This window comes from Littorina saxatilis, linkage group LG4, assembly GCF_037325665.1.
Source record: "Littorina saxatilis isolate snail1 linkage group LG4, US_GU_Lsax_2.0, whole genome shotgun sequence".
NCBI lineage: Eukaryota > Metazoa > Mollusca > Gastropoda > Littorinimorpha > Littorinidae > Littorina > Littorina saxatilis.
Window position 1 is genome coordinate 8,559,471 of NC_090248.1, and position 13,327 is coordinate 8,572,797.

The following is a 13,327-nucleotide window of genomic DNA, read 5'->3' on the forward strand; positions in this document are numbered from 1 at the left end:
AGTCTGTATGTCTGTCTGTCTGTAAAACATTACATTTTAAACGGCAGAAATTAATATGTAAACCGCGGAGAGCACAGTTGTGGTTCGCGCTATATAAGCTCCCCATAATAATAATAATAATAATTAAGTGTGTGTGTGTGTAAAGCCGAGCGGTGGTAGCTTCACGTAGATATGGGGGAAGGGCTCCTAATATGGACCGGCTCCCAATAATTATGGACCCCCTCCTGTTCTGAAAAACTAACGGTGCTAGAGCGCTCAAAAAAGTTTTGTTCGCTGTATTCAACCTCTCTGGATAACTCGCACATGTCAAAACAGTTGCAGAAACACAAATCTCAAAACCGTTAGGCTTTTTCTAATTTTTTTCATTCAGTTTGGCAGCGTTCACTCTAAATTTGCCGCCTAAAACGGACTCGTTTCTCAGTGTCCACAGCCAAAGCTTTTATCACACAAAAATTACCATATATGACAGCTAAGACCGCATTTGTTACATTTTAGCAGTGTTGACCCCGAGTTTCTACTGCAAACAAAAAATAATGGCAAAATCTCAAAGTATGTGCGAGTCCCCTAATATGGACCACCTTCAACAAATCGAAGAAAAAAAAGCTAAAAGCTATTTTCATTAATTCATTAAGAAGCTTGCTGGAAATAACCTATAACTAGTCTTCGAGATTTAAAAAAAAAGTCTTCTTTTCGTGGAAGTTGATAATTTCACTTATTTTTACTCTGTTTTTGATAAGCTTCTTTAGTTTCCTGGTGTTCTTCAAATAATGCTCTCATCAACCCGAAACAGATCAATCTAAAGCATATTAAAATTAGTCTGACTTGTACACTGAGCTGTATCATGTTATTTTGAAGTATAGGGGGCTTTTTACAGTGATTTGTGAAGGCCGCTTCACTGGTCCATATTAGGCGCCCAGGCTCCTATTATGGACCATTTGTGATTTTGACTGTATTTAATTTTTGCTGAATGTCTATCAAAGCTATTTCACTCTAATTAGGCCTAACGGTTAACCTAAGAGAGATAGGCCGTGATCGTGAAAAGTAGGATGTGCGCCGAAATGGCTGCGATCTGCTGGCCGATGTGAATGCGTGATGTATTGTGTAAAAAATTCCATCTCACACGGCATAAATAAATCCATGCACCTTGAATATGTGCGCGATATAAATTGCATAATTATTATTTTTTTTAAATCCCTGCGCTTAGAACTGTACCCACGGAATACGCGCGATATAAGCCTCATATTGATTGAGAGAAGGACTACCAAACACAAAATAAAACTCTTCGCAAGAAAACAAGCTAGTTATCAGCATGAAACAAAAAGTGGTCCATATTAGGAGCCCTTCCTAATTAACTGTCTGTGTCTGCGTCGAAGATGTTACTGTGAATGTGTTTTTAAAAGACACTTATCAGGACGGCATTCAAACCACAGGCACCAGACCGACTAAATGTAACAAACAAGTCGCGTAAGGCGAAAATACAACATTTAGTCAAGCTGTCGAACTCACAGAATGAAACTGAACGCAATGCAATTTTTCAACAAGACCGTATACTCGTAGCATCGTCAGTCCACCGCTCATGGCAAAGGCAGTGAAATTGACAAGAAGAGCGGGATAGTAGTTGCACGCTTTTCTGTACCTCTCTTCGTTTTAACTTTCTGAGCGTGTTTTTAATCCAAACATGTCATATCTATATGTTTTTGGAATCAGGAACCGACAAGGAATGAGATGAAAGTGTTTTTAAATTGATTTCGAAAATTTAACTTTGATCATAATTTTAATTTTTTTAATTTTCAGAGCTTGTTTTTAATCCAAATACAACATATTTATATGTTTTCGGAGTCAAAAATGATGAAGAATAAGATGAACGTAAATTTGGATCATTTTATAAAAAAAAAAGTTTTTTTACAATTTTTAGATTTTTAATGACCAAAGTCATGAATTAATTTTTAAGCCACCAAGCTGAAATGCAATACCAAAGTCCGGCCTTCGTCGAAGATTGCTTGGCCAAAATTTCAATCCATTTGATTGAAAAATGAGGGTGTGACAGTGCCGCCTCAACTTTTACAAAAAGCCGGATATGACGTCATGAAAAACATTTATCGAAAAAAAGAAAAAAAACGTCCGGGGATATCCTACCCAGGAACTCTCATGTCAAATTTCATAAAGATCGGTATAGTAGTTTACTCTGAATCGCTCTACACACACACACACACATACACACACACACACACATACACACATACACATATACACCACGACCCTCGTCTCGATTCCCCCCTCTATGTTAAAACATTTAGTCAAAACTTGACTAAATGTAACAAGTCGCGTAAGGCGAAAATACAACATTTAGTCAAGTAGCTGTCGAACTCACAGAATGAAACTGAACGCAATGCAACACTCGTAGCATCGTCAGTCCACCGCGCACGGCAAAGGCAGTGAAATTGACAAGAAGAGCGGGGTAGTACTTGCGCTGAGAAGGATAGCACGCTTTTCTGTACCTCTCTTCGTTTTAACTTTCTGAGCGTGTTTTTAATCCAAACATATCATATCTATATGTTTTTGGAATCAGGAACCGACAAGGAATAAGATGAAGGTGTTTTTAAATTGATTAGGACAATTTAATTTTGATAATAATTTTTATATTTTTAATTTTCAGAGCTTGTTTTTAATCCAAATATAACATATTTATATGTTTTTGGAATCAGACAATGATAAACAATAAGATGAACGTAAATTTGGATCGTTTTATAATTTTTTTTTTTTTTTTTTACAATTTTCAGATTTTTAATGACTAAACTCACTCATTAGTTTTTAAGCCACCAAGCTGAAATGCAATACCAAACCCCGGCCTTCGTCGAAGATTACTTGACCAAAAGTTCAACCAATTTGGTTGAAAAATGAGAGCGTGACACTGAGTGCCGCCTCAACTTTCACGAAAAGCCGGATTTGACGTCATCAAAGACATTTATTGAAAAAATGAAAAAAACGTATGGGGATTTCATACCCAGGAACTCTCATGTCAAATTTCATAAAGATCGGTCCAGTAGTTTAGTCTGAATCGCTCTACACACACACACAGACAGACAGACACACACACACACACACACGCACATACACCACGACCCTCGTCTCGATTCCCCCCTCTACGTTAAAACATTTAGTCAAAACTTGACTAAATGTAAAAAGGACATTATGTGTTGCATCCAAAAACTATGTGATTAAAACATTATCAGAAAAGGAAGGGCAATGAAAATCCTAAAATCTCCAACTCGAGTCACTTCCTGCAGATACATGGAGAGTAAAGTCCAGTCAATCAGCCACCCTCTCGGCCGGATGTTTTGGGGAGGGGGGGAACTAGAACAAAGACCTCTTTGTGGTCAGTCGGCTTTCTCAGGGCCAGCAAAGCTCGCCTCAGCAACACATGTGAAAATGATTAACTCGCTCGGTACCGTAGGTTTGCTAAGGAATAGAGACGAACTCTTATCTGCTGGCTGGCCAAAAATTGTCAGTTTAAAATGACCTACTTTCTCTGTTCAACGCACGGGCTATTCGTACTGTATCTCCTCTTGTGCACTTACAAGGCTCTTATGGAGAAAATAAGAGATACCAAAAAAGGTGTGTGTGTGTGTGTGTGTGTGTGTGTGTGTGCGAGTGTGTGTGCCCATAGTGTGCGCGCGCGCGTGCATGTGTGTGTGTGTGTGTGTGTGTGTATGTATGTTTGTGTGTCCCAGTGTGTGCACAGTGTGTGCCTGTGCGTGTGCCTGTGTGTACCGTTTGTGTGTCATTATATGTCAGTTATAATGTGTGTGTGCAGTGACGGTGTGAATGTGTGTGTGACGGTGTGTGTGTGTGTGTGTGTGTGTGTATGGTGTATGCCGGTGCAATGTGTGTGTGTGTGTATGTATATAATTATATATATATATATATATATATGTGTGTGTGTGTGTGTGTGTGTGTGTGTGTGTGTGTGTGTGTGTGTGACCGTGCTGAGAGAGAAAGAGAGAGAGAGGAAGCCGATAATCGTCTGATTCTGCAGACTCGCCGAGAGGCGGCCGGGGTTTGGCACCAGGCTGATGAAAACGCAGAATAATCCATCAAAACAACACTCTAACATCAAGTTTTAGAAACCAGAAAAACGTATCGTAACTCCATAGGTTTTGTGGTGTTTTGCGCACTGCTGAAACGCGTTTAACACGACGTGAATCGCCGTGCGTTAACGTAGCGAAAACGTCCAAAACACAGACACCAAAACTCGATGTTTTACCGTGTTTTGCACCCTGCTAAAATCCCAGGGATTTTATTGCGTTACGGCAGTTTTTCTAACTTGATGTGAATCGCACAGGTATAATGCCACAAAATTCAGTTGATTAACTTCATGTTTCATGTTATATGCCACGTTATAGTGCCAAAACGTGACTTTTCGCCCAGTGCTCACCCGCGACTTGAACGCTGCATTCACTGGTAACGCTCGTTGTATTGGTTGTTGTTTCATGTTGTTTCTTTTTTTTTTTAATAGTTTTTGTTTTAGTAGTTGAAGATGACATTTGCTGTACGAAACTCGTCTGCAAGAATCAAAAACACAATTAATACAATGCCCCGTGTCTTAGTACAGCTCTTGTTTGAAATGATTCAAATAATCATGTGACATACACAAACAAAATATACAAAAAACACTAATGAGCAACTACTGACTAAGTGCACACACGCATTCGATCGTATTCAGCAATACTTTCTAAAACAGCGTCTGTCCCCCAGTCCACATAATTTCACATTATGAAGACAGATGGAACTAAGATCAAGACAAAGAAAACGATCTGTGAGACTGGAGGCTAGCAACAAGGAGGATCACAACACGAACTAAACAATGTGTGTGGGAATGAATAATCGTTGTTAATTTTAGATAAGGCAACTTATTATCCGCTATTTTGATTGTCGTACAATTAATGTGAAAACTGATGTAGCAGACAAAACTACAACACTCTCCTTATGTAAATTTAGATCTGTCACGAAAAATTAAGTTTGTATGGGAAAACCTCCACTGACTAATAAACTCAGGGGACTTAAAAACCACTGACTATTATTATTGCGAGGGCAGTCTATTCGAACTTGCCATGGGACGTAACTTTGGAGACATCCACTATGAGTTAAATGCGAGGAAAACCAAAGTTGCTTCCCTTTGTCCAAAATGTACGGGCACATAGCCAAGCGTGTGGAGAAGGTGACAGTGCGTGTGCCTTAGTGTTTATGCCAGTGTGTTTGTCAGTGCGCGCACCAGTGTGTTAGCTTTCCCTCTTGTGAGTGTTCGTTATAATAAATGTTTCCTACAAACATTATTTTGGGACTGTTTTTGCCCATTGTCTTGATGTTTGTTCATTGTTGTTGTAGTCTTCCACATCACAAAAGCTTGTGATGCTGCGTTTAAACTCTTCCTTGTTTGATTTTGTTGTTGCTATTGTTTGCTGATTTTACTTTTGCTGTGTTTGTTCATAAGCGATACAGAAGGGCAACATTTGTTCCCTTTTCGTCCCTACTAGTACTTCTAAAACGCGTGTAATTGATTCAAATGGGGCGGGTTCCTAATTGGTCCCGCTATGCACCCTTGACACCGATGTGAACACATTCACTCAGACCACACAACAAGTGAAAATCGAGACTGAACCTAGACATTTTGATTAGAACACTATAGAGTCACAAACACGTCCATAACAAAAAAAAAAGGTCTGTTTACGGTAACATAGGCCAAAAAAATAGGTCTAGATGTAGGTCGGGATTATTTTTTTTTCTTTTCTCTCCAAAAAAAACATATTTTTACGTTATTTTGCCAAAAAAACAAGATTTTCCCCCCCCCCCCCCCCCCAAATGCCAAAAAAAAGTCTAGGGTCGCGCGAAAAAACTAGGATCGGTCGGGTTACCGTAAACAGACCTATTTTTTTTTTTTGGCCTAACAAACGGTCCATAAATGGATGAGTCAGTGTACACCTCACAACACGTCACGTAGGTCCCAGGCTAACACGCACACAAATCAATGACGTCAGAGAGTTCTTGCTGCTGTGATGACGTCACACCACCGCATCCTTGTTGCGACAGACGAGGACGGGCACGTGCGAATGATGCAGAACGCTGTCGCTGACGCTGCCCAAGAAAGTGCGACGGAGTTTTCCCTGACCCCGGCTGCCAATCACGATAAGCCCCGCCTCCACCTTCTCTGCATATTTAATGATCTCGTGCCAAGCGTCGTGACCGTGCGGATGTGCGAACTTCGCGTCCGGGATCTGGAGAAAACAACACCCCAAAAAACATGTAAGCTCTTTCACTGAACCGTAAAAAAATTTAAAAAAAATTAAAAAAAAATTAAAAAAACCAACAGCAAGCATTCTTTAATTAAAGCTTCAGCGTACGAAGGAATAACATTTAATCTCTGCTTACGCCGTGCTTAGTTCAGCACACAAGTCGACTTCACCCTGTTAATTTAGCGTATACAATAAATAAAACAAGTCGCGTAAGGCGAAAATACAACATTTAGTCAAGCTGTCGATTTCACAAAATGAAACTGAACGCAATGCAATTTTTCAGCAAGACCGTATACTCGTAGCATCGTCAGTCCACCTCTCGTGGCAAAGGCAGTGAAATTGACAAGAAGAGCGGGGTAGTAGTTGCGCTGAGAAGGATAGCACGCTTTTCTGTACCTCTCTTCGTTTGAACTTTCTGAGCGTGTTTTTAATCCAAACATATCATATCTATATGTTTTTGGAATCAGGAACCGACAAGGAAAAAGATGAAAGTGTTTTTAAATTGATTTCGAAAATTTAATTTTGATCATAATTTTTATATTTTTAATTTTCAGAGCTTGTTTCTAATCCAAATATAACATATGTATATGTTTTTGGAATCAGAAAATGATGAAGAATAAGATGAACGTACATTTGGATCGTTTTATAAAAAACATATTTTTTTTACAATTTTCAGATTTTTAATGACCAAAGTCATTAATTAATTTTTAAGCCACCAAGCTGAAATGCAATACCGAAGTCCGGCCTTTGTCGAAGATTGCTTTGCCAAAATTTCAATCAATTTGATTGAAAAATGAGGGTGTGACAGTGCCGCCTCAACTTTTACAAAAAGCCGGATATGACGTCATCAAAGGTATTTATCAAAAAAAAGAAGAAAACATCCGGGGATATCATTCCCAGGAACTCTCATGTAAAATTTCATAAAGATCGGTTCAGTAGTTTTCTGGAAATCGCTCTACACACACACACACACACACACACACACACACACACACACACACACACACACACACACACACACACACACACACACATACACCACACCCTCGTCTCGATTCCCCCCTCTACGTTAAAACATTTAGTCAAAACTTGACTAAATGTAAAAACAAACTTGGTACTTGTATGCTGTGAGTAGCAAAGCAGTCAGTGTAACACAGACCGGCACGGTTGGCCTAGTGGTAAGGCGTCCGCCCCGTGATCGGGAGGTCGTGGGTTCGAACCCCGGCCGGGTCAGACTTTAAAATTGGCAATCTAGTGGCTGCTCCGCCTGGCGTTTGGCATTATGGGGTTAGTGCTAGGACTGGTTGGTCCGGTGTCAGATAATGTGACTGGGTGAGACATGAAGCCTGTGCTGCGACTTCTGTCTTGTGTGTGGCGCACGTTATATGTCAAAGCAGCAGCTGTTCTAACGCGTTTTGTCAAAATGTAAAAACTTTTTACAAAACGCAGGGGGCTCAAACACGCGTTTTGTCAAAATGTAATAACCCTAGAATTCTGGGCTATCATCCAGTTTCAGTTTTACAGCAAGCTGTTATACAGGGAATTGATTAATTAAAAAAAATCGTATTGTTGCACCACCTTGTTTCTGGACCACCAATTTGAATGCTTCTGATTGGGTGAATCTTTTTACACCTTTCAGACAGCAGGGCACACATTTTCACAAGGGAACATTTCACTACATAAGATAAACGCCTAGCGACTGAACGATGAAAACATGACTATTACTACTAACTGATAAAACATTGTTCCTACAATCGCTTTCATTGGATAAGGCCTGTTACTACTAATCCGATGAAAAACAGCAGTATTTCATTAGTTAGTACAGTAGTAATAGTCATGTTTTCATCAGTTGGTAGTATTGGCCATGTTTTCTTCACATGTACACATCACCTCCATTCTTCCTCATCACAAATCATTCAGACAATTATTTCGGCCACACTCGCGAATTACACAAAAACCAAAATCCCTCTGTATTCCTATGTAGCAGTTTTTTTTTCATTCCTGAGTGTATGCTTCAATTAAAAAAACAAATCTTATCATGCCTTAAGCGCATTACCAGCCACACACTATTTTTTTTCTCAAGCAACCGATTGGTCAATTAATCGATAAGTCAATCAAGTCAAGTCAAATCCATGTCAAGTCGAAATGTTTATTTCAGAGACCCCATCAAAGCTAGTTTTCGAAGTTGGCTTTCATATTATATCTTGATTTATATGCGATTCCATATTATTGTCAAAAGATTGTCATTTTTGCAATACTCTTTATAATAAAGGTTGGCTCAACGATTAGAAATCTTGGTGGTATCCATCCTATAACTGAGAGGGAGGGGTGACACTTTTGGTCAAGCGATTATGAATTCCCGGTTCTAAACTCATAGAAACACTAGCCACAGGATTCTTCTGGTTGCTGTTTGTAATTATGCGTGTTGATTATAATCCGCAAAGAAGCTATAGTGTTGATTTGAATCAGAGGTAAACTGTGGATTCGCATGGGTAGCATACGGGTAGACAGACGCGCAGACAGACAGACAGACAGACAGACACGCAATTTGGAAAGGTAAATCAGCGTGTTGATTGTGGTCACATAACAGAAGAAAAAGCTGTGGATTTGCATGTGTAGCATATGGAGTGGCGTCGCTTGTCTCCCCAGTGCCGAGCAAAAACTGCGCTCGTCACAGCGTTGAAATTACCAAAAAAAATTTCCGCTTAGACGTCCATTTAACAAAGCAAAATCAGGCTATCACACATACACGCACACTAAAAAAATATTCGTTCAGAAAATCTTTGTTTACATTTATATGACGTTAAAATTATCATATCACTGACTCCCGCTGGAAAACCCCTTTAAACGCAAAACAGCAGACTATAACACAAGCAAAATAATGCATCGTGCAGAAAATTTCATTTATTTCGGCGACGATTAATGGCAACTGACTTCCACTTGATTGTCGCTTTAACTGCAAAAAATAAGACTATCAAGCAAACCAGAACACAAAAACAAAATGGTCGTCATTCAGGATATTTACATTTTGAGTTAAATTGAACAAAATGACTTTTATCTGAATGTCCTTTTAACTGCGAGAATTCAGACTATTACAGAAGCAAAAAAAAAAAATTCTTCGTTCAGAAGATCGTTGTTTACAATTTATATAACCTTAAAATGGCCCCATTGACTTCCGCTTGGATGTCCTTTTAACTAACACCAAAATGAAACTATCCCACATATATATACAAAGAAGCAGATGTTGTTTTTGATAAGAAGATCTTTGTTTACATTTTATATGACGTTGAAATTATCAAATTTGTTTCCGCTTTGATGTCCATTTAACTAAGCAAAATCAGGCTATCACACAAGGCAACACAAACACGCACACTAAAAAAAATATTCGTTCAGAAAATCTTTGTTTACATTTATATGACTTAAAATTATGTTCTCACTGACTCCCGCTGGAAACCCCTTTAAATGTGAAAAAGCAGACTATAAGATAAGCAAAACAATGCATCTTGCAGATTTTTTTTTTTTTGGGGGGGGGGGGGTGGCGACGATTCATGCCCACTGACAATGTAATGATCCTAAAGACTTTTGTTTGATTGTCCCTTTAATTGCAACAAATCAAACTATCAAGCAAACCAACACACAAAAACAAATATTGGTCTTCATTCAGGATATTTTAAATAATCGGGGTAAAAGGAAATAAATGACTTTTAATTGAACTGTGGATTTGCATGAGTAGCATACAAACAGACAGACACACAATTTGGAAATTATTTGATGGTGAAGATTCTAAGTTTTCTTGACTTCCAATTTCAAAGAAGATAAGGGGTCTTGTGGGCGCGCCACTCGTTTTGTCAAAACGTTTTTACAAAACGCGGGGCGCGCCCCGTGTTTTGTAACAAAGTGTGAAATGTTTTGACAAAACACGGGGCGCGCCCCGCGTTTTTTTAAAAATGTTTTGACAAAACACGGGGCGCGCCCCGCGTTTTGTAAAATGTTTTACATTTTGACAAAACGCGTTACAACAGCACCGCCCTGATATGGCCCAGTGCTGGCTCTCGTAATTCGAGGAAAAAAAATGTTTATCTCCCCTTCCAAAGTCCGAGAGATCAGTTCATATCACTTTATCACTTTCAACTTATTATGACCACGTTACCTTTTAAGGCGTTGCAATTGTCATCAGCCTCAATTATACCTTAATATCAAATGAATAGTGATCATAAGCGAAAATAAGTTGTGGTCATTTGTGGCACACAAAAAACGACACAAAAAGACGCTCGTCCTTCTTATATATCTGTGCAAGTCTTCTCGAATGTCGTTACCTCGATCTCTTATCTACGAAATATTTATCATGAGCGAAAATAAAAGCGGTAGGCAAAAGTTGCAAAACAGACTACCACAATTGCGCCAGTCTTCCTGATACTGTTGCGCCTGCTTTTAAGACTACCACCCTTTTGAGACCCTGTTTCCTCAGATTTGGAACGTCAGGCAGTCTCTTTTATTTTTGGATTTGTGTTTTCTCAAATGTTCTGTTCAAGACCTCTATACATTGACCTCCATTTGCAGATTCCTTTCTTCCAGGACCTTCTTCTTTATTCATGGGCTGAAACTCCCACGTTCACTCATGTTTTTGGTATGCGTGGGTTTTTACGTGTATGACCGTTTTTACCCCGCCATTCAGGCAGCATACGCCGATTTCGGGGGAAGCATGCTAGGTATTTTCGTGTTTCTATAACCCACCGAATTCTGACATGAATTACAGGATATGTTCCGTGCGCACTTGGTCTTGTACTTGCGCGTACACACGAAGGGGGATAAGGCACTAGCAGGTCTCTACATAAGTTGACCTGGGAGATCGGAAAAATCTCCACCCTTAACCCACCTTCTAAGACATGATTTTCTCATATTTGTGGAGGTCTTAAGGAAGGAGGTTGCACTGTATCAGTAAGGGTCTGTGGACGCGTACCCCGTGTTATGTGCAACGCTTCCCAGTTGTCTTTTACCTCAATTTCTTAATCTACGAAATAAGGATCCTGAGCAAAATTAATAGTAGTATCTATATATATATACGACTTGTGTCTGTCTGTGTGTGTGTGTGTGTGTCTGTGTCCACGATGCACGGCCAAAGTTCTCGGTGGATCTTTTTCAAATGTGGAGACCGTATTCAGCTACACCCCGGACACAACCTCATCGATGAGATATTTCAACACGTGCTCTCAGCGCGCAGCGCTGAACCGATTTTGGTTTTTCTCTGGATCCATTCCCAGTAACTCTTCCTTATCTTCTCCAGTGTTTTCAGCCACGATTATTCGGCTTGACTTCTTCCCGGCGCAGCCGTACCCGGCGAAGCGGGTATTCATCTAGTTCACAATATATAAGCGGATGAAAGACTACCACGATGGCGCGTGTCTTTCTTATATGTGACCCCCCACCACGAAATGAGTCGCATGTCACCTCGCGCGGTTCTCCGCTAGGCTTAATATAAGTCCGGGGGGACTGTGGTAAAAGTGTGAGGGTCACCGTAGTCACAGGCTTATAACTCGAACAGTTTTCGCTCTTTTCTAAAACGGTTTTTACCACTGGGTAGAGCATAAAACACTCTTTAGGAAAATGTAAAAATATTAAAATCATGCAAAGATGACATGCGACTCATCCCGTGGTGGAGGGTCACATATCAGTGTACGGATGTGTAAAGTAGCGTACCCCGTGTTTCGACGCCCACAATTCTTTAATAAAGACTTCATCATACGAAGGAATACAATTTAATATCTTTGCCACAAGACTACCACAATGGCGCGTGTCTTTGAGATATACGTCAGTGTAAAGATGTGTATAGCTGCGTTCCCCGACTAGATAGTTTTAACGTCCTTTTAGGACCAATTGGCCTATCTCACGTACCCCGACCAGTTAATTTTAACGTCCTCTTATGACCAATTGGCCTATCTCACGTACCCCGACCAGTTAATTTTAACGTCCTCTTATGACCAATTGGCCTATCTCACGTACCCCGACCAGTTAATTTTAACGTCCTCTTATGACCAATTGGCCTATCTCACGTACCCCGATCAGTTAGTTTTAACGTCCTCTTATGACCAATTGGCCTATCTCACGTACCCCGACCAGTTAGTTTTAACGTCCTCTTATGACCAATTGGCCTATCTCACGTACCCCGTGTTGAGAGGCCCACTGCACGTAGTTCTCCTTCAGCTTGTCCGTCATGGCCTTCGTCTGTTCCACCAGCTCGTGCACCTTGGTGGGAGCTGCAACACACGGAACTGCTGTCAGTCAGTACACAGTAGAACGTTGTGTCAAAGCATAGACCAAATAGCCTGGACCGCCAACTCGTCACGTGACCCTTCGAGGTTACGACTCTCGACTTTCAGGGGCGCGTGACGTCCGGTTTGAAAGGCCAGCGATTCGAAGACAGTGAAAAGAAAGCACGCTCCAGTTATTTGTGACAATGGGAGGTGACACTGAACTGGATTTTCCAAAACTCCAAACTAAACTTAACAAAACTAATCGAAAAACATGTTCCATATGCACTTTTGCTGAGTTTATTTTAGCATTTTCAGAACTTACCTCGGCAACTTCGTCCATGTTTACAATCAACACCGGATATGACATCCCCCTGATTTCTGAAAGGCCATGTAAGCGTAGGTTCCTAAATGCGAGCGTCGCTACCTCGTAATAGAGAGAAAGAGCGGAGAGAGAGCTAGTTGACGGTCCAGGATAAGTGGTCTATGGTCAAAATTACCGTCCTTCTTGTTCAACGCATGATCACAGCCACAACTTTGGCCAGGTTTTTGCATGAAAAAAGAGCATTATTTCACACAAGCCACACAACAAAACTGGTTATTGGTGCATTATGTGCACAGTGGGATTTGTTGTTGTTAGTGTGTGGTTGTGTGTGCGGTTGTGTGTGTGTGTGTGTGTGGTTGTGTGTGTGTGGGGTTGTGTGTGTGGTTGTGTGTGTGTGCGGTTGTGTGTGTGTGTGTGTGGTTGTGTGTGTGGTTGTGTGTGTGTGTGTGGTTGTGTGTGTGGTG

The 13,327-nt window shown here is 40.4% G+C and overlaps 1 protein-coding gene and 1 long non-coding RNA gene across 2 annotated transcripts in view; both read right to left on the reverse strand.

Moving 5' to 3' along the window:
* The window catches only part of LOC138963893 (uncharacterized), a 13,261-nt gene extending 7,556 nt beyond the window's left edge, over nt 1–5,705 (reverse strand). The window contains exon 1 of the long non-coding RNA XR_011454958.1: nt 4,436–5,705. This is a non-coding gene — a long non-coding RNA (uncharacterized lncRNA). The remainder of the gene's footprint in view (nt 1–4,435) is intronic.
* Nucleotides 5,706–5,853: 148 nt separating this feature from the next.
* Nucleotides 5,854–13,327, reverse strand: part of LOC138963895 (universal stress protein YxiE-like) — an 87,794-nt gene continuing 80,320 nt past the window's right edge. Inside the window, exons 3-4 of the mRNA XM_070335745.1 lie at nt 12,453–12,544; nt 5,854–6,272 (exon numbers count right to left, since the gene is read on the reverse strand). Of these exons, the coding sequence (XP_070191846.1) occupies nt 6,060–6,272; nt 12,453–12,544 (305 nt within the window). The 3' untranslated portion in view covers nt 5,854–6,059. The remainder of the gene's footprint in view (nt 6,273–12,452; nt 12,545–13,327) is intronic.